This window comes from Rousettus aegyptiacus, unplaced genomic scaffold (genome assembly GCF_014176215.1).
Source record: "Rousettus aegyptiacus isolate mRouAeg1 unplaced genomic scaffold, mRouAeg1.p scaffold_m13_p_4, whole genome shotgun sequence".
In the NCBI taxonomy this organism is placed as follows: Eukaryota; Metazoa; Chordata; class Mammalia; order Chiroptera; family Pteropodidae; genus Rousettus; species Rousettus aegyptiacus.
Genome location: NW_023416307.1, coordinates 88,143,934 through 88,167,031, shown reverse-complemented (window position 1 = coordinate 88,167,031; position 23,098 = coordinate 88,143,934). Strand labels below are relative to the sequence as shown.

Below are 23,098 nucleotides of genomic sequence, written 5' to 3'. Positions count from 1 at the left end.
ATGTTGTTTTATGCAACTAAGTTGAAGTAATTTGCTGGCACATCTACCTTTTCTTTTACGGCTATTAAGTTTCTTGTTAAAAAGGTGTGCCCTCAATGACATTCATTTCTAGCCTCCTAGATCTGGTCACCTCTCCAAGAATAGCACTGAAACCATGACCTTGTTCTTATTTTCTACTGAGATGCACAAAATGTTTTAAAACATTATAAATACATTTTCAAATAAATCGGAATAAGATCCAGCAATCCAATTAACCACATTCATATTTAAGATACAATAAGATCATAGCTTGGCATACTTTTATGTTTGCTTATACTTCTGTAACACCATGGTTTTAAAAACATGATTTTACTTCACTACTCACAGAATTGACAATGACCCATCAATCAATTTTCTATTAATGGCTTTTAATGGTTATGTATTCATTAAAAATAAGTTTGACACAAAGTTTTGGCAATATTTGACATGCTGCTAGCTATGGTAACTGCTGTATTTAAAGTGATAAAATTAACTTTTTTTTTTTTTTTACAATATTCTATAACATTATTTGTTATCATTACTTTCTATCTGATCTTTCCAATTTAACCATTTGGTATACTAGAATATTGACTCTGAATAAGTATACATTTGAGAATAAGAAAATTATGAAATTTCAACATATTTCCAGTTACAGTTATATCTTAAAGACCTTTAACAAATGTTAATTAAAATAAGTTAATATAGACACTATTGTAGAGAGTTTAAAAGTGACAGTTTCATCTTTTTAATTCTCACTAAAAAAGGTAAATGAATAACATTTTTTGTGCTTAACTGATTTCATTAAATTACACAACAGTACAGAGGTCTCTATTTTAGTTTTTCTCTCCCTAGTTAGTGGTGTGACTTTGACAAAGTTATTGCATTGGGAGACTTATATTTTTGTTTGTATTTAGCATTTTATTTTTAGTTTCAAGTATACAGTACATTGGTTAGACATTTGTTAATTTATACAGTTTATTAAGTGATCCTCCTGATTACTCTTTCACCAATCTGGCTCTACACACAGCCATTACATTACTGTTGACCACATTCTCTACACTGTGCTCCACATTCCCACGACCATCTATTAACTACTAATTTTTACTTTTTTAACCCTTCACCCCTTTTCCCCAGCTTCCAACCCCTTTCCCTCTGGCTGTCACCAGACTGTCCTCTATATTTGTGAGTCTGTTTTTGATTAGTTTATCTATAAACAGAAAATGCCTTTTTGGTCTTAGACATTCTTTCTTTGTAATGTCATATTAGTATTTTTCTCACATCAAATCTCGGAAATCCTAATGTGAATTTGTATATTCCCATTCAAGAAATAAAACCTTGACCAAAATAATAAAAATAAAAGAGCTATTAATCAAAATAGCTTCCCATTTCAATAATCAATGTGAATTTTCTTATAGGCAATGACTAGGACTTTAATAATTTGTATTTGAGTATTAACACTTTTTATTTTTGTGTGATAACTTCTAAAACTGTGATAAGTGTAAAAACAATAGCACTGTGTATTGTCCAATGAATAGAGCAGCACTGCCCTACAGAATTTTCTGTAATGATGAAAGTATTTTTATCTATTGGCCAATATAGTAGCTACTAGCCAGATGCGGCTACTGAACATTCAAAATGTGGCTAGTCTGATAAATTTTTAGTTTAAAATATTTTAATTTAAACTTACATTGTCACACATGGCTGGTGGCTTACCATGTTGGACAGCATAATTCTAAAAGTAAAGGTCTATGCTGTTATTAAGAAAGATAGCATCATTACTTCAATGTCTGTAATATGGCATTATTTACAGTACAAAACTTTCTAAAATCACCAGTCAAGTAAGTTAATGTTGAAGGATACAAATTAAAAAATATGTGGAGAAATAAGTAAAGGCAAACTAGCGAGTAATCTACAATGGTAAATAAATCAATATCTACCTTTTCTTCTTGGTAACAATTAAAAATGATAATTATATTATAGTTTAATAAGTAGAAATGCCTTTAAAACCATTTGTAATTTAAATGAAAAACAATCTAAAATGTGTTTGCAGTCACAATACTTAGTAAACAAGAGATCAGTTTCCTACAACTATATTTTTAATAACACCTGAAAGTTCAGGCAGAGAATGAAAACTCTTTCCCTGATTTGAGGTCAGGATGAAACTCAGAAAAAATATGAAAAGGTAGGTGCCTGAAGGTAGGGAATACAAATTCCACGTGCTTGGCGACCAGCTTCTTTGGTCCCCAGCAGACTTCTGGGTTCCATCTAATCCTATCTATTCCTAAACTTCAGCTGCAGGGTTTGAGAGCTGATAAGAACAAAGACACTAGTGCCAACCTTACACATTTGGTTTAAAATAAAACTCTCTATATTAACTGTGAGATTTCTCTGTAAATCTAAAACTGTTCTAAAATAAAATGTTTATTAAAAATACTTATTGTGAATAAAATCTTTTCTATAGATAAGGTCATAGTTGAATAGAATTAAGTATAAAAATGAAGCTTTTTTTTTTTTCAGATGTGTCAACTTTTCCTTACCTTTCTCTCTGAAAATTTTCTAGTCCAATTATGAGATACATGGTTGTTTCCCTAAATTTCCTATACTCCTGATGCCACTCCTGTAGGTGAAAAAAATATTAATAGCATACACAGAAAGACATTAAAACTCTAATAAAACTGTTCATAAAGTAATATATTGTTCTGATAACTATTTGAATAGAAGCAAAGAGTTCAAAATTAAGATAAACTTGACCTAAATCAAGATTTTAATTTCTGACAAACAAGACTATTTATTAGTAAAATAATAAATATAAAAATTATTAGACACAGATGAGGAATTAAACAACAAAGATCTCATTAGAAGATAACAGAAATACAAGGACAGGATAATCAACCAGGTTCTCTTACTTTCTCTCAAAATTTCTCAGTATAAAAGCGTATTAAATGTTATTATACATCTGTATCACACTGAAGGTAGGAGGTAAATGGAAATTACTGCTCCAATATAAATCAAAGCTTGAAGACTGTTATTTGATGCCAAATTTTAAGAAACTCAAAGGAAAAAGTTATAGTTATAATGAATTTATTTAACCTTTTAATTTTGCCAAATTTGTTTTAAATTTGATTTTAAATGTAGTAGCTGAATAGTTTATTCTTTTGAGATACAGTGAAAAAGATAGATATATTTCACATTTCACTATCCTACATTAAAAAAATAAAAAAACAATTATAGGGCACGTCAAAGGACTAAACAATTCAGAAATGACATTCTATAATTCTAGAAAACAAACAAAAAATCGTGATTTTTTAAAAACTTATTTAACAAAAATTGATTCAAAGAAAACCATAACTAAAATACATGATAGAATTAACCTAAAAGAGATACTGACAATAGAAGCTTTTATGTACACGTTTATATGAGCAAATTAAAGTAAGAAACATACGGATAGATCAGTTATTGGCCAACTATATTCTTTCTGATATAAACCATTTTAATTTTTAATTTTAATTTTTTGAGGCATAATTTTCATACTATTAGGAGACCTTAATAACAAAGGCAAAATTTGTCTTACAAGTATAAAGTTAGCTTTCCTGGGGAAAATATTCAGATTGCCACTCTATTGTCATCAGAATTGCCTTAGAAGTTGTGAGTAGGTAAACTTTTTCTATAAATGGTTAAACATTAAATGTTTTATGATTTGCAGGCCATGCAGTATGTTTAATTACTCAACTCTGACTAATGAATGAAAAGACACATAAACAAATGGCTGTGTTCCAATAAAACTTTACTTATAAAAATAGGTGGTTAGCTGGATGTGGTATGCAGGCCAAGGCTTGATAATCCTTGCCTTAGAGAAAAACAAAGATATGTAAGATATACAAAATCCCAAAACATGTTATGTGTAAGATTTAATGGCTCTGCAGTTAGAATATAAGTTTTCAGAACAAAAATATGCTGAATCTAATATGATGAAGCAGAAGAACTGGAGAATCAAATCACAATTAAATATTAAGTTCCATGCAATTTGAATTTTGGGGACAAGGTAGAGTTAGCAACTGATTTGCTTGCCATCTCTGGCATATATCATGTGTCCATTTATTTATGGATATGTTCTTAGATCTTCTATTATGCTTTGTTGTTATAATTTACTATTCTTATGTTAATATTAATTGACCCTCACAGAAAAAGCCTTTCTACCTTTTTCTTCAAGAATGTCAGGGCTAGACTGAGATCTTTGCATTTCCTTGAAATTTTTAAATCAGTTTATCAAACTCCCTAAAAAACTTAGTAGAAGTTGGAAAGGGTCTGAGCTGAATCAATAAATCATTTAGTTGAAAACTGTCATCTTCACAATACCAAGTTTTCCAAACATAATATATATTACCCATTAATTCAGGTCTTCTTTAATGTCTCCTAAAATTATACGAATTCTTTGTTAAATTTATTTCTAGATATTCCATAGTTTTGGATGCTATTGCAAATGAAGTCATTTTAAAATTTAATTTTCTGCTTGTTATTGGTGTCAGGGAATAAAATTAATATTTGATATAGGATTGCATGTCGCAAAGCTCTTATTAGTTCCAATAAACTTATCAGTAGATTTTGTTTATTTTATCTAGGTATAAAATTGCAAATAATGACAATTTCATTTCTTCTTTCCCAATCTTTTCCTTTCTGCTGATTTCTGTTGCCTTACTGTTCTGCTTGAACTTTCAGTACCATTCTGAAGATAGCAGATAGCCCTGTCTTCTTCCTCATTACAAAAGGAAAGCTTTCGATGTTCACAATTTATATATATTTGCTGTAATTATGTTGTATTATGTTTTTTGAGGCACTCTTTAGCAGATTAAAGTAGTTACCTATTTTCCAGGTTAGCTAAGGGCTTTCATCAAGAATGAGTGTTTTCTATATCTTTTCTTTTATCTGTTATAATATGGTAAAATACACTATTTAAGGGAATCTAAAATAATTAAGTTTGTAAATGAGACCAAACATTAATCGAAGGCACTCATGAGAGCAACTAAAAATTCCAGATTTCGAAATAAAAGACTATATACATATATGAATAATGTATTATAAATACTACATTTAACAACACACACACACACATATATATACACACTATATATAGTAGAAAGTTAAATGTAAAAGTTTGAAGAAATACTAATAGTTGAATTGGTAAAGATTTTTAAAAAGTATTAATTTTAAAGCCAAAGAAAATACAAAGAGAATTTTGTGCACAAAAATTACTGTAAGCATAATATTAGTATGCTAGTGTGTGCTCTTTCTCATGGCGCAACACTGTCCAATAATGACAACTAATATGGCATTCGAAGATTAAAATGAATTCCTAACATCTCCCAAAAGATGTTATAAAATAAATACAAATGGCTTCATATAGTATAGCGTTTAAGAATGCAGGTTCTGTTAACCAAGTTGTAACCTGCTAGCTGTAGAAAAACTTTGGTCAGGTTATTTAATCCTTTTATACCTCATTTTCTCAGGTGCTTAGTCTTGGTAAAATGAAAAGAAGATCAGTGAATGACAGTTCAACCTCAATCTACAGTTCAGCCTCTCAAAAGGCACATTACCTCATATTCCTCCAAGTTTACTTCTTCAGGTTTTATCATTTCAAGTTTGGCTTGAGCAACTTTCATTATGTTGTGACACCTTTAAATAAAAGATAGACAATCCTAAATCAAAAACAAAATCCATAAAAAGCTGAAAACTGTGTTACACAAAACTAAACTAACACATATGAAAATGAAATCCATTGTCATTGAAAAATAGTTTTTTGAGAAAACAACTCCCAGGTAACCTTAAGTGAAAAATTTGTTCTTTTGGGTGAATATTGGATAGTTACAAAGTATATAAAGAAGATAGCATCAATAATTCTAAGCCAAATTTATCATGTTATTTATATATGTTTTATATATTTATATATTATTTATATGTTTTAAATTACATTTTATTAATAAAGTTGCACAGATAAAAAGTTTTAAAAAATGATTTATCTTTATTAGACAAGCTCAAGAAACATGAAATATCATTTCCCCCCAAATGGCATTATTTGTAAATAGTTTAAAGGAATCCAAAATGTGCCTATCGTTTCAGGTAAGAATGGAAACATTCCGATAAATTTTATGATCAAAATCATAGCTTAAGAAATCCTCACAAAATATAGTTATCACACACACCTTACTCTTTCAAGCACAATAGAAATTAAGTTATTAAAACAAATTGACTATGTACAATCGCCAGGACAAATAATTGCAAAAAAAAAAAAAAAAAAAAATGAAAAGTCAATGTTATTATTCCATAAATCTCTTCCCCAAATTTAGTAGTATATATTTATTGGAACACAGTACACTGACAGCTCAGATAATAAAGGCCATAATCAATCATATTTCTGAGCTTTGTAGTCATACATAACAAAATCAGTAATGCCAAAACTACTACTAATTGAAATAGTTAACAGCCAGCACTCACTAAAGCACTCACTGTCTACTAGCTATTGTTCAAAACCGTTTACTTGTATTATTTCACTTTATCCTAAATTTCACAGCAGACACATAGTGAGGCAGGAATTAATCCTGGAGGCTTTGTTTCTCTTCATAGTCTCCTCTGCCAAACATATTTTTCATTCAGTATTTTTGAGACAGTCATAAAAAGATAATCATTTATTCCAGAATTAAAATATGTACAGTGAAGCCTATATTTCTTTTAATAGAATATTTTTTAACTAGGTTAAATTTTAATTTTTAAGATTAGTAAACAGTTTTAAGGGAATTCTAAGAGAAAGTATGTTTTGGTAAACCAAAACTAATTTAACCAATTATCTGACCCAAAATATCCATAGTGTAAAGATCGACAAATTCTTTATTTCTTTAAAATATTGAGTCCCAAAAGGGCAGCAATTATAATATGCTCTTTTGTGTATCATTATATTCCTTAGCTCAGTACCTTGGTTCAAAATTAAAATGTATTAAAACGATCTGAATTATTTTTAAACTTTTGAAGGTCATAATTATAAATTAGATAAATTACAAAGCAACTGCTCAAATTAAGTGAAGTCAAATTTTGTGCTGTACTTATTGAAATGTTTGTGCATATGTAAAATGAACATTCAAAAATTGCATTGAGAGCTATAAAAAGACAAACAATTTGAGCATATGAATGAGATATTTCACATTTTCAAATTACCTTTCATCAAAACTCAAATTTCTGTCTCCAAATTGTTCTAGTAAAGTTTTCTCAATGATTTTCTTTGGTGCCTGGTTCTGGATAAAGTAGACCACTACATGATGTAGACGATAATCTGTTTCTGGTGGGGTGTCTTCTTGGGCCAATTTAAGCAACCTCGAATATTCCAACTTAATTGCCTAAAAAATGCAACAAAAATGCCAATTTTGGTTCATTATAATAATTAAATCCTTTAGTATTGTAACTTTAATTATTCTTGCATTCAAATACTTCTTTCCTTTTAAGGTATTACAAACAAGGGAGTACATCTAAAAAATATTGTCCCATGTCCCGTAGTTTAAAAGAACTTTCTAAAAATTGACCATATAAACCCTTCCTTATCCCTTCATTGTGTTCTTTTTGTTTCCACGCAGAGAAGTGACAAAATAAACAATACATTTAAGCTATTTAATTCTGAAAAACTTATTAGAGGCTGATCAAAATCTATTCAGAGGCATCCCGAGATTGAGATACTAAGTATCTCCTACCTTATGCTTTCTAGTATTAGTCTGATGTATTGTCTAATATCCCAAATTCTGGGGCTGAAATACAGCTCCTCTAGAATAACCATATCTGAAAGAAAATGGCTCTGGAATAAATAATATCACTTTAACTAATTTTTAGCTTAATAATCAATAAATGGATGAAAATGCAAGTCGAGATTGTAGTTGCCACAGAATGAATTCCTTGTTGTTTCAAAAATATTTGCATTTTATTAGTATAATACCTCTTTATTAATTAATATTATCTCTATTACTACCTTGATGCTTGAGCTTACTTTACAGAGAGAAATACTTCATAATTTATAACCACCTATAATGGGAAATAAATACTAATACATGTTTCCACACGTGAGCAAATAATTTGGAAAATATCTCATATGTGTAGTTATAGATCAAATACTGATATATAAGGTCTATATGATTAAAGATAATAATTTTTAAAATATTCATTTATCTTAGACTTAAATCTAAATTTTAGCCCTATTAACTACAAAGTATTTTGGAGCTGCAAGAAAAATACATTGTAAAAAATCTATTTTACTGGAAAGATTTTTCCTTTTATTAAATGAATAACTTTCTTAAGCGATTAAGCAATTCTTGGCCATACAGATATTACCATCTATGTGGCTATATTTTATAGAAGGGAGAAAATATAACTGACAAACATTAAATGAAATGCTGTAGTAATATATTCTTAAACTTCATTAAAGGGAAGCCTAATAAAGTCCTTCCGGTATTGCTTAGCATTATAAACAGAGGAATTAATTTATAGCTAAAACTAAATATTCCAATTATTTTAGTATATACATGTTATTCTAAGTCTTAAACTTGTGGTTAAATATAGCCATGAAAATTAACTATATTTTGATATGTAAGATTATCAAGGTTCACTTCTTAGCATACCTAATTAGATAGAGCACATACGCTTTGCTTGGAACTCTTCAAAATCTATTTTACCAATTTGAAAAAAGGCATGTGTTAATTTGAGAAAAAATATAAAACAAAAACAATAATTGTTTTTTCTTACGATGGCTCTTAGACAATGATCGCTATAGGCTATTACAAGGTTTTCTGAATATTCAAATATTTCAGATATCATGCTTTTGGCCAACATTAGTATGGCAAAAATAAATTTGTATTGAGTTTCTTAAAATGATATTATGGGTTTAGTGATGAGGAATGATAACACTAAATAGTTATCTATTTTTCTACTTTCAGAATACAGGCTGTGATTCTTTTTTCATAAATAGTAAATAAATTTCTATTAATGAGCTGGTATGTATATATGTATGTGTATGTATACCTTCTTTTATTCTAAGATTATGTTTCTCTCTTGATTTTGTTCTATTTAAGATTCATCCAGTTTTCACAAGTAAATACTGAAGTTTCAATCTCTAGGTGTTTAAACCAGTAGAGGTAGAAAAGCATGCCTCGATTTCTAGGAATAACTTTTCAAGCACGCACGCACGCATGCGCGCGCGCACACACACATACACACTTTTTACCAACATAAATTCATTTTTCAATTTTTTTTAAATTTATGAACTTCCTTCTTCAGTTTTCTGACTTTTATTTTTTCCCCTCTTTCATTCCCACGCCCCCCCTCACCCCACTTTCACCCTTGACATACGAATGTTGCCATCTCCCCTTAAGAACTGGATCTCTGAAGGCGGGGTGTCTCCTCCCACACACTTGCAGAGCGCACCAGGGCCTAGCATCCTCGGCGCACTTGGGGTATGGTCCTTGGTTCCACCTGGGCTGCAAACCCAAGACCTTCTATGTGTAAAGCAGATGAGCTAACCACTACACTATGAAGCCACCGAATTTTCTAACTTTTAAAATGTACTGCAGTCATTTCTATTCCTTCAAATTTTCAACAGATGTACCATGCTGATACATTTAGCAGAGCTTTATATAATCTATCATTAATAAAGTTAACACTGTTACATTTGCCTCATATTAATGACTCAGAATTCTTTATTTATCCTCAGAATTATATTTGTCCATATTTCTGGTTGCCTATGGAGGCATTTACTTAATTATCATAGACACTACAATGAAACCACCACACATTTACAAAATGAAATGTGACACTGGGAATTTGGTGATGGAACTGCTTTGGACTTAATTAACTTCTTTTTCATCAGACTTTAACTGGGTCCTACTAATTAGGCCCATTGTTACCTATTTAAGACCTCTTTTTTTAGGCTTGTCTCCCCACAGATGCACATGTGCCTTTGTTTTGTTTCTTAAGTTCTCCCTATATATGATGTCCTTTCTTGTTCATTCCCTATCTACCTATAGATGAACGATTCAATAAGACTAGTTTAAATCTCTTTAAAAATCTTCAGTTCAAAGGGTTCATGATTTCTACTTAGACATTTTTTACCTTTCTAAACCATATTCTAAAATCATATTCTAAATTTATAACTTCTTACAGACTTTATTTTAAGTATACATACACATTAGAAGATACCAAGTATACAAATATACAATATACTTCGGAGGCAGTTAGATCTAATGGAAAATCGGTTAGACTAAGATTCAGAAAACTTGTATACTAGTTAATAATTGTGACATAAAACCAGTCACATAATTCTCCAACTTTAAATGCTTTTCTCTCTAAAATAAAGTTAATTGAGTACTGAGAGTATGCATGTAGGTGTGTGTGTGTGTGTGTGTGTGTATGTTTAAAATGTTTATAAACTATTTTAAAAAAACTGACAGTGTATCAAGAGATGAAGAAAACTTACTTTACATTTCAGAAGATCAGAATCATATAGACTATGTTCTTTGACCACAATATAATACAAACAGGAATTAAAACTGAAGATAAATCCCAAACTAAACACTTAGGAATTTAAAAATACTGTTTTAAATTATTCTTGAGCTGAAAGAATCAAAATTATATTAATATTGGAATATTAGATATAAAAATCTATAGGACACAGCCAAACTGGTAGTCAAAAAAATTCCAAATTAAGCAAAATAGAATAAAATTTATTTCAAGAAGCTAGAGAAGGGAAGAAAATGAATCGAAATAAAGTAGAAGAAATAAAATAATAAAACAATTGAATATAGATTCTTTCCAAAAAGCTGGATAGAAGACCAAAAATGAGAGAAAAATTAACACCAGAAATAAGATGATAATACCAAAAACACAGATAAAAGCTTTAAAAATTATAAAATAATAATACATATAACTTTATGCCAATAAAGTATAACATCTTGATTAAACAGATGATCATCTTGGAAAATATAAATTACCAGGATTGCTTTAAGAGGTAGAAAAACTGAAGAGACCCAGCAAAACTACAGAAGAACTGAAAAGGTTGCCCAAGATCTGTACCCAATAAAGGAATCAGGCCCACAGTGTATTAGAGCTGTGCTGTTATGTCAAAATCTTCAAGGACCAGATGATTTCTATGATATCTAAACTGCTCCGAAGCCTGAAAAAAGGGGAGAGTCTCCTTAATGATTGATAATACAAGGCTAGTTTAATCTGAATATCAAATATTGACAAATATTAAAAGAAATTGTAGATCAATTATCTATGAACATAGATAACAACATCCATATCCATTTTTGATAACACTGTATACCAAAGGAATATGTAGAAACAGATGTTTACAATGATTAAAAAAAGAGTCAGTGTTAAGATATTTACATTTCGAGGATTAAGGAGAAACCTGTTCAGCATCTCACATAGATGCATTAAAAATTTTCTAAATTCCAGCACCAGTTTAAAAGAAAAGTCCTATGAATTTAAGATGATGTTTTTAAATTTATAAGAGGAATCCAATAAAATCAATATGCTTAATAATAAAACACTAGAGACATTCTCATTAAAATAAGGAACCTCTAAAGCTCTTTTGTTGTTTAAATTAAATGAGCATTTGACCTGCTAAGAAATTTGATTCACCTATAAGATACAAACTGTATTTTGTAGTTTGTCATTTATCTTTTTTTTTTCAGCGTCTTACTGTGTAGAATGTTTAAAATCTTAAAAATAAAGGAACATTTTCTTTATGGAGTTAGGGCTATATGAATACTTTCAAAATTATACACATCTTTAATTTTAGTATTTTCATTTTACTTTTTGTTTAGATGCCTAGATATGGGATTTTGTTTTCTTCAAATAGAGAAATAGCCAAACAGTCCACACATAAAATTTTAACTAATACATTCTTTTTACACTGGCTTAATTACCATTGATAAATGGGTTTCTTTGGTCTCTCTATGCTGCTGTACATTTTATATCTACTGAATAAACAAAAGGGTAATAATAATAATAGGCATTTAAAAAATAAAAGAGTGATAAAGAGTGGGAACAACTGTTATAAAGTCATGAAATAACTAGTAAAATAAAAACTTCATAATATAAGTGTTATTACTTTGTTAAAATCCTGAGTATACTTTAATAGGTATAGGAAAAAACTATAAAAAAGAAATTTTATTGTCTTTTAAAGTAAATGAAAAATAGTTAAATTAACCCCACAATTAAAATTATCATATGACCTTCCTACTGCCACCCCTGTATATACACATACAAGCAGATAGTACTTTGAGGATATTATTCTTTATTTTTCATCCTAGCTTTTATTTTTGTTCATCATAGTAGCCCTGAACTGTCTTTCTCTGAATTTCATTTTTACATGTTAGAAACTTCTGTTTTTAAGGCACTATTATTTGGGAATTTTCTGTTAACCATGAACACTAATTCTAACAAATTGTCAAATTGGGAGAGGGACCTAGGTAAATGTCTTTCCTCATATATTTTTCCACCTCTGCCTGCCTATTGACTCTTTCACATTATGTTATGGAGCAGACTCCTGTGTGGGAGGGCCTGTGGTTAAAGCTGTAACTGACTGGCTGGGCTGGTAACTCTTCCTAGTTCAGAGGTTGAACCTTTGCAAGTTCATTTATCCAACCTGATATAAGTTTCATTTTGCAACTTATATTTTTATCAGTAACAAAGCTAACATTTTCATCACATGCTTTTACCACTAGCAAATATATGTAACACATAAAAAGTTGGTCTAATCATAATACATAAGAAAATCCATATATAGAAGAACCTAGCTAAAAGCCAATAAAAAATGAACCTAACAAAGACTTTTTTGGTACTATGGTAGTGGTAGAAGAGATATAAAAAAATCTCCTTCTCCCTCAATTTATAATAAACTAAGAATTAAAGATAAAAATTAAAACTATATTATATCTAAGTTCAAAAATAGGAAGACAGAAGTGGCCATCATATGTGAGACACTGTGCTGTATACATATTTTAGACACCTTTATAAGGGAATGATTGCACTTTGTATATATTACTTTTATTTATTTACATAACCAATATTCTAAAATGATGTATTATCAGCCAGAATTTCCCAAATGCTAGTTATTTATCTATACCAAAAAAAACGTTAATTTTAAACTGATAATGTTTACTTATAGAAAGAGAGACATGTATGAGGTATAAATAATACACAAAGGACAGCATGCAAAGGGCATCCCCAGGGTGATGGTGAAAAGAGATCTCAAGATACTAGTTATACACCAGGAGTAAAGGAAAAGCAGTACAGTTGGGAGCAGGTCATGAAGCTCCAGAAATGATTTCTCCAAGAAGATAAAATTGACAAAGAACAGAAGAGGAGATTTAAGCGAATAGTGGAGAGTTTAGAAGTGAATCAATGACACACATAGAAAACTAAACAAACCGGAAACCAAAACAACTAACTCCAAAGAAACTAAAAGCTAAAAAAGGTAAAAGTAATAATATTTATGACTTAGCTCAATCCTGAGTAGCATATATAGAAATAATACAAAGAATTTTGATTTAAACAAAATGACAAGATTTTGTGTGTGTGTGTATGAGAGAGAGAGAGAGAGAGAGAGAGAAACTGTATGAGCCAGTGTATGGGGGGAGGGAGCAGGAGAAGAAAGGGCTCATCCCTCACTTCTCATAGCAGAAAATTCAAAAATGTGTAAACTAAGAATCACAAAAACAGAAGTATTCTACTGAAAGTTATGGAATGAATGCCAAAGGATTAGATAAAAAATTAAAAGCTGTCACCCCTAGGGGAAGGGGGTAGGGTGACTAAGTATAATTAGTTAGCTCTTTGAAATACATCAAGGGATTAATTTAATAAAAATGAGACTTCCAATTCAATATAAAGATATCTAACTGGACGAAAAGTGACAATGGCACTGTAAAAGATAGTTAACTTTACCGCGAGAAATAGATGAAAACTTTGGAAGACAAATATCCAGTGTTTTTTAAGAAAAGAAGATACAGACTACCTAGGAACAAGGGTGAATTTTTAAATAAATTTTTTTAAGAGTAGTTTTTTAACCTTTCTTAAGGCATCTTAATAGGGTGATCAACTCATCCTGGGACCATTTTGCTGGAACTTCCCCAGTTTAGCACTTCAAAGTTCTTGTATCCCAGGAAACCCCACAGTCCTGAGCATCTCAGGGTGGTTGGTCACATTACTCCTAACAAGTTCAAAAGAGTTTGTTTCCAGCCTACTATGCACAAGGCCTTTGTTTTGTACTACATGTTGGAAGAAATACTGAAAATAAGCAGGTTTTTGAAGATTAAGTTTGATGATGGTAATTTTTAAGGGAAAATTTTAGACTTTTAACGTTAAGGGAGCCTGCAGCTTATTGTAGTGAACTATACCTCAATATATGTTTTCTTTTTTTTTAGAAAAACAGTAAAAAGTTGATAGGAGTAGAAAAATTTGGGAAATTTCTAATCTAAGTAAAATGACAAAATAGGCATAGTGTTTTAATTTTTCAAATATGTAAAAGGAAATAATATTGTAATCAAAACAATCAAACACTGTAAAGATCTGGCATTAGATGGAAAAAAGATCGAGTAATGGAAAAATGCATCACATGTCTTGAAATGACTAAGATATCAAAAATTATAGGAAAAACATAAATGAATAAGAAACATAAAAAAAATACACGAACAAATTATTTTAAAAACAGCCTAATAAAGAAAGCAATTTAGTACCACATAATAAAGTTAAAGAAAAATATTATAATATTGGCTAATAGTATTATGAAAATAAACATCAGAAACAGTTACTTAGTTTCTAGTTTTGTTCATCACTACTCTTTATTCCCTTCAAATAAAAACACGATTCAAATTTTTGCTAACAAAGCAGAGGTGCACTATTAGGGTAAATCAGGTAAAATGCTTTGTTTTTGATGAACTATCTGGATTTAAAAAAACACCAGTCTTAGATTCATGCAAACCTCCCCTTCCCCTGCCTCAGAACATTAGGTGACCATGGCTAAGACAGAAAAAAACACCAAAGTTAGCTGGAGAAAATAAAACATTTAAAAAAGTTTAATTAAAAAAAAAAAAAAAGAAAATGAAAATGTTAATTGTACCTTAAAGAACCCTGCTTCAGGGCCACACCTGTCATATACACTCCTGGATTTACCTATCGCCATGATAATACCTTGCATGTTCGGTGTCATCATGATCTGCCACAGGGATTTAAAGTGAAAGTTTTTGAATGATTAACATAAAAAAAAATTTTTAAAAACCCCAAAAATTTCTTCACATGCAAGTTTAAAAGCCTTTTTATTCACTATTTGTAAATCAGATATTGCATTTTTTATAGCAATTGTGATCCAATATGCAAGTAAGTATCTTTCACAATCATCTATACAGGGCCACATCTAGTGCATATGGTGCCTTTGTGCAAAATGCAAAAAGGCATCCTCTCTAAATTAAATAATTTTAAAAAGGCACCCTCTTCTAGATGAATTTAAAAAAATGTGCTGTGCTGTGAGAGAATCATTATTTAGAAAGAGCAACAATCTTTTTATTAAAAAAGGTGCCTCTTCTTTAAGGCTTGAGGAGTTCTGCATGATGAGGTCAATCTCAACTCCACTTCTGCCCTCTGGCTGGGCATCCCTGCACAACTGTACAACCTAAACATCATAAACAGCAGCCCTGTATCCATAGGACTTAGTTCCAAAGCACATGCACTGTTAAACTATCACTCCAATTAGAAAAACAAAACAAAATTCTGCCAGTAGCATAAGCAGTTGCACAAACGTTAGTGTTAAACGAGTAATCACAATTCTATATATTTTTTTTAATTCCAAGAAGGTTCACCCTAAAAAAAGCACTCTGGTGCTTGATCAACAAATTAACATTTTTAATAAAAACATGTCAGTTTCCATAATTTTCAAGCACCAACATGGTATTAAAATAGCTGGAAAACACACAGCTATTGAGTAATAAATACTGAAGTATATTCTGTTTTCATAATAGATTGTTCTTAGCTGTTTACATTTTAAAATATCTGCAGAATGAAATAACTCAAGGCACTATGAAGCTGTGATGTTAGAGCTATTGAGAGATTGCATTCATTACCTCTGATTCACTGAACCTATTACTCATAGTATTTATTTTGGATTATAAACTGAGATTTGCGAAAACGTGAAATATTTCAGAAAATCCTCTGACTAGTTCCTATCTCACAAACCTGCTTCTTATTCTTTTCATGGCCATGCTTTCTTACACTGATATGATAATTTTAATGCCTTTATGACACTTAAATTTAGTGTCATACATTTTAACTCTTATATAATAGTTTAATTATAACGTTGGAGTAAGAATGGAAAAAAGTTACTTAGAAAAAACTAATATATATTCATTTTTCATCCATGCTAGTAAAAACTAACAAATGATAGAATCCAGGGTCTTCTCAGTTGTTACTACTCAGAAACAGCTTTTCCGGCCCTCCCTGAAATATGGAAAAGATCAAATAGTCTTAAAAGTGATAAATAGGGGGAAAAATCTGATGGGACCGGGATAACAGCACATTTTCATCTGGATTCTCAAAAACTATATCATGAGAAACAAAAATGCCTCCATACTATTAGAAAACTAAGTTAGATGATAATCAACAATGAAGAGGTAGGAATAAGATGGAGGTTCTATTGTGTATAAAACACTGGTAGACATTTAGCAATGTTGGTGAATCACTCAATTCACAGTCATACAGAGGTTACAAAGCAAAAATATCAATGACCTATTCACGATTAGGATGTAAGTTCTTCTGGCAGAAAATGGTGAGCAAAGTATTATAATAAATAACTGAAGTAAAACAGGAAAGGAAAATAAAAATTACTTTTAAATGTTCAAATTTTTTTCTATTTAAATAAACCTTATTGTAGTCTAACAACCTGAGAGTAACCCGATCCTACGCCTGCATAAAATAATTAACACTAGAAACATAAAATTATTATTTTGATAAATTCCATAGGCTTTTACTTAAATTTTCACTTGAAATTCAAAGTTATGTTAGCAGCTAGGAAGGTAATTTCAGACTAGGAGTGGCACAGCTGAATGTTATGCATCAACAGACAGAAGTGTGAGGGTGCAAGCATGCCCAAAGTACTTGTATTAAATAGCAATAAATAAGTAGAAACAGCGCAGAGTGCTACAATAAAGGTACCTCGTCATCATAACCCCCCTCCTTTGACTCAATCACAAATTTCCCTACATGAGGAATCGCCACCTCTACAACTTGCTGGTTAGAAGGTGGTTGGCTTGTGGTACTTTCAGGTTTCTGTAGAAGAAAATCATTAGTATGAACATTAGAAAAGAGAACAATAGAAGCACCCTGTTTAAATGTAGAAATTCTTGAGTCTTTTAAAAATATCTGCATTTGAAAAAGAACAAAACCTGCATTTGTGCAGTATGAAATGAAACCACATAAACTGAGTATTAGAAACAAATGAATTAAAGTAATAATACTTAGAGGATCTCTAGCTTTCTCTTTGCAACTCAAACACTAATCATTTTTTCCCCCACAAAGCATCTTGGACTCTTAAATCCTTAAAAACAATAAACAGTGGAGTTGTACTTCCTACGGCTGTTTTTACAGCTGAAGGTTTATTATTATTTTTTAAATAATAAAGTATTAATTAAATTCCAATACCTCCAAAAAGTTTTTCTTGATATCTCCATTAAAATAAGATATGACCCTCCTCTGAACCCAGAAAGGTTGTAAGTTTTCTTTCTTATGATTTTACCTGTCTATCCTTTCTAGTAATCAATTGTATATTCGCTTGATAGCCATATTCTAGTGTGCTTAACTCTGTTAACGGTTTATGAAATTTAGAACCATGTATTTACATCTAAGTATCCAGTGATTTGTTTTTGGAAAAGCTGCTGGAAAATACCATTTTTAACAACTCGGATTTCTTTCTTTTCTTTAACAAATTCTATGAATTTCACTAATCCTCAGTAATAGAGTGGAAGCCAGTGTGAAAGCAGGAACGTCTACTCAAAGACACTAACATGGTTCATTCAAAATACTGTTGAGATTTCACAAGGGTCATATTGTACTGAATAGATTTCTAACTACCATTTACTATTTCTATATACACAAATTTCAAAAGTATAAAGTGCTTCAAAGCAACTTGTTTAAGTAATTTCAAATTGCACCATGTAAATTTTCCTAAGCAAAGATAAACTTTAGTTCTGACATAAATGGAAAAGGTTTCTTATTTGAGTCACTAGTTTTTAAAGAGGAAATAACTAACTTGCATGGTTGTCATGCTCATGAGAAATAATATTCAGATAACCTAATACCTGGTACAAAATCATTGTTCTATAAATGACAGGCATTAGCAATATTATTATACTATGCCACTTTAAATTGCTTATATTTGAATCATTCTAACTTAATATTACTATTGCAAATATCCTATAGTGATATGCCTAGCCCATGATTTTAAATTGAGAATTTTTAATCCTTATAAGATTTTAAAGAGGAATAATTGTCATACAATAATTGTCATAGGTCTCCATTCACAAGAGTGAAATACAAGCAGTTAAATGAAGAAATCTGTCCGGCCTCTTAGGTGAAAAATTCCTCACAAGCAAACCAATCCCAAACAATACTGTCTTAAGAGGAGAAAATATAAATTTAGGCAAGTAGCAATCAGGAAATGTATTCCTTAGAATATAGATCCTTACAAAGCAACACATTCCCTCTGGGAAAAAAAAATTGCACTTAGAAAAAAGAAATGTTTTATAAACCTTTTCAGTTACTGAAGAATAATTTCAACAGCATAATAGTGATGGGTGAGAGTTGAAAAAGGGAAGAAGCTTGGGTGCATATAATTTATTTTGTAATATTGTTCATCGAGTGTAGTTGAAGTAAAACACACGTATTTTACTTCAACTAAACTCAACGAACAATACTACAGAATTATTACATTTTTCTATTACTGTCAGGCCCTATATATGAACACTTTAACAAAGGCTGAATTTGAAAGAGATTAAAATAAGTTCCTCAGTTGCAAAAATTAAGATACAATGATTTTTATAAACTGCCTGAAATCCATTAAAAATACTATCTGTTTAAAAAGTGATCACATAAAAGGGGGTTTGAAAGCTATTAATCTGGACCCCTTTCACTCTCTTAATATGCTCATATCTTTTTATTCTGTAATTCAATTACACGGAAGCAAAAGAAATAACTTGAAATATGGAAAAAGTTTCCTTTCTAGTAGCTTATTTATAATAATGTAAAAGTATAAATAAATACACAATGGGGGAACAGGTAAGTAAATAATAATTTAATCTCTCAATGGAATAATAATGATTAAATGTTTTTTATAAAGAGTTCACAACATGGGGAAATGGTTATGCTATGTAAGGTGACTAAACGTAAAAAGTTAAGATATAAAAATTTATATACAGTAGTAACTTAGCTACAAAAATAAATTCCAAACCTGTATATAAAAATAATGATGAAAGAAAACATATCAACATGCTAACTGTGTTTCACTCTGAATAGTGGGACTATGCATGATTCTTTCTTGGAGTCTACTTTTCTGTATTTTTCAAATTTTCTAAAATATTTCTTTGAAATTTAAGGACATTCTTCTAAAAAGCAAGCTGTCTAAATATTTTGAGTATCTGTTGTTTCTGTGATTCCAAGCTTTCCAGGGTATTCTTCTTATGCTTAGGTTGGAACCTAATATGTCATTATTTGTGAAATGGTTAGGATTTAAACAACAAAAGAAAAGTAAGAGGTACTTAGTGCCTACACTATACTATAAGCACATTGAAAAAAAATGATCTTATATTAATCCCAAAATCGCCTCCATTATATATAAAAGAAAACAGGTTTAGAGAAATTAAGCAACTTCTTCAAGTTTGCAGAGCTAGTAAGAAGTAAAACCAATATTCGAAAATCAGGACTACCTAATCTCAAAGTCTGAGACTCTTCATTTTTCAATTTAGTTTCTAAAGTATACCTCTAAATGAGAAAGCCCAGTAAAGTGGTTATCATGATTCTAAGCAACTGACCATAAAACCAAGAACACAGGCTGCTTCAGATAGCCATGATTAATATATTCTTAGATATGTTGTAAGATTTATACAGACAATGGGGCCAACTGTTGGTGCTACTCCAAATGATAAGCCAAATGGAAAAATATTTATGCTAGTTGTCTGTCATATGTTCTTCGTGCTATCCTTTCTCAACTTTCTCAAGTTTAAGCAGTAGGTTGCTAGCTTATAAGATGATATTCATATTAATAAACTAAGTAATCAAAATTTAAGTGCTGATTTCTACAAATTTAAACTACACATGATTAGCCAAACTAAAAAATATGATTCTACGTCAAGCTAAGGAATGCTTTTGGCTTTCTGATACCAGTTAAAAGGATGATACTTATTAATTATAATGTAGACTCTAACAAATAAAAATCCTAATCAGCAAAGGCTTTGGCAAATTAATTTTAATGTCTGGCAAAATATTTCTCCTTTTATATACTTCCTCTACCATCTCTAAAAACTAGACATCCCAGATCCATTAAAAGAAGCATTTTCCAGCAAATGCTTTAGAGTTAGCAGGTGTTCATCTCAAGTTCAGTTAGTCTCTCGAGCATTTGCAAAATTTGCAAAATTAGGAATGATAAAAAAAAGATATCTACCTATATTAATACATTCTTTTTTATAAAGATTTTTCAAATGTGAAATTAAATAATTTCTAATTATTTCATTCATCAAAACAAAATTAACACAATTCCCTATTAATTGGACATGTTGGTTAATTGAGGTCTTATCCTATTAAAGACCTCATTGCAACTACAGTCGGTTATTGTTCAAATTAAGTTCACTTACAAAGTAGTAAATTATGTGTGGAAAAATTATATGTCCTGTTCTGTTTAGTACTCTGGAAGGGGAATCTTCAAATACTAAAATTAGCTATCATAAAACCTGCATTAGAGCTGCTTGTGCTCCCTAAAAAAAATACAGCAACTGAATAGCTTTGTAGTATCAAATTCTTGAAATAACATCTCTCCGAATGTCATATTCACTGAAAACATAGTGCAACATAAATTTTTTATAACAATGGATTTATACCAATTTATTGTTATAAAAAGACACAACTGAGAATTATAATACAGGAGAATTAAAATGACAATTTTTGTACATGACACTATTGAAATATGCATGAACCATGCTGTAAGGTCACATTTATCCTGTGAACACTACTCTATCCTAGAGAATCTAGTATTTTATTAATAAACACATTCTATGGATCAAGAAAATTATACTTTATATTCCTAATTATCCCAAAGTAATAGGACTAAAAATGGAAGGAGAGGTGAGAAACAGGAGAAATACAGTTGAACCTTGAACAACATGGGTCCACTTATACAGGGATTTTTTTCAATAAATCAAATGAATGTATTTTCTCTTCCTTATGATTTTCTCAATTTTCTTTTCTCTAGCTTATTTTATTATAAGAATATAGTATAGAATACACATAACATACAAAATCTGTGTTAACTGACTGCTTATACTAACAGTAAGGATTCTGGTCAACAGTAAACTTTTGGTAGTTGAGTTTTTGAGGAGTCAGAAGTTATACGTGGATTTTCAGATGTGTGGCAGGTGGTGCCTCTAACCTTCACATTGTGCAAGGGTCAACTTGTAATGCCAAATGTTATAGTTTTCTTTTTAAGTTCCCAATCAAATGACCAATTTAGTCTATGACTATAATTTTTTATATTTCTCTAATAGATATATATATATTTATTTTTAAAGTATTTTTAAAATACCATCTGAGAAAACTACAGCCTGGAGGTTAGGTGACACCCTGAGCCACTGATTATGTGCATGGCAGAGCCTTCCCTTGGCCCTGTCTCTTGACTCCCAGACAGGTCTCTCTCCATCACGCTGCTAGGAAATGTTGTGAACATATCTATGTTCAGAGAGTTAAAAGAAAAATTCTTACCGACTGCAAAACTGTTTCAGGAGTTTTATCTTCATGATCATGTGATGCCTTGGTAATTACTCGAATAGTTTCTTCTTTCAAGTGCTTAGAAAAATCACTTCTTGATGGTTGCTCTAGATATTCTGGTTCTCCTGCTTGTGCTTCATGAGAAAAGAATCAATTGTATATCTAATAAAATCACAGAGCATCTATACTAAGACAACTCTATAATTTATTTCTAATCCAAAGTTATACAATAATCAATTTCACTCTTCTGTTTAAAGAGATATATCCTTCAACACACAGCACTTACCCCAGAATTAAACACACACACACACACACGTAATCAAATAATTACTGAAGGAAGTATCCATTATAGTTTATAATAAGGAATTCATAGTAAATTTTCTTCCATAGTAAGTACCAAAATCTCATTTTGGGAAACCACTAGCCTTCCACGAAAAAAAAAAAAAAAAAGATTTAGTTTCTAGACTAGGTTTCTACAGAGAGCACAAAGTAGCTGTTTTTCAGGTCACAGTGTCCTTTTTCATACCTACCTTACAAAATCCTAACCTGGAATGAACCCAACCTTCTGTCTTTTCTGAACTTGCCCCTGGTAGTATGTTGTTAGAGGAAAAACAATTACAACTTGGCAAACTGGTACCTATATAGACTCAAGATTTAAAATATCATCCCTGGAAAAACTCCCAAAGTTACAGAGACTGTTCCGATGTCCAGACCCACTAATGCAACACTGTACTCTGGATATCCGCTGAGTGTTTCATAGACAACTCCAAAGGCTTTATGTGGGCCTCTTTTTATATCTCCAATATAACCTTGCATCCTTTGCTCTTTGCTCAATAAAGGGAGACATACTAACCTTTTTCAATGTATAAAATACATCAAAGAGGTTTACTTCCAACCTTCATCTTTCATTTTCTTCCTTCTGTCTCTGTGTTCACCCACTCTCACTCTCCTCACCTATTAACTACTTTATCCTGTTGTTGAAATAACACTTCCTTTTGAAAGTACTACTAACTGCACTGTCCAGAGCAGGGTT

At 30.6% G+C, this 23,098-nt stretch overlaps 1 protein-coding gene across 7 annotated transcripts in view; it reads right to left on the bottom strand.

The window, feature by feature from the left end:
- Nucleotides 1-23,098, bottom strand: part of USP25 (ubiquitin specific peptidase 25) — a 110,422-nt gene that overhangs the window by 5,377 nt on the left and 81,947 nt on the right. For 4 of the 7 annotated variants that reach the window (XM_036218458.1, XM_036218459.1, XM_036218457.1 and 1 more), the window contains 6 exons: nt 22,060-22,199; nt 17,251-17,364; nt 15,167-15,262; nt 7,222-7,400; nt 5,610-5,688; nt 2,556-2,635 (listed from right to left, as the gene is read on the bottom strand). In XM_036218458.1, the coding sequence (XP_036074351.1) occupies nt 2,556-2,635; nt 5,610-5,688; nt 7,222-7,400; nt 15,167-15,262; nt 17,251-17,364; nt 22,060-22,199 (688 nt within the window). Of the gene's footprint in view, nt 1-2,555; nt 2,636-5,609; nt 5,689-7,221; nt 7,401-10,978; nt 11,213-15,166; nt 15,263-17,250; nt 17,365-22,059; nt 22,200-23,098 lie in introns of those variants that run through there. The other 3 variants (XM_036218462.1, XM_036218460.1, XM_036218463.1) reach the window with 2 other exon arrangements.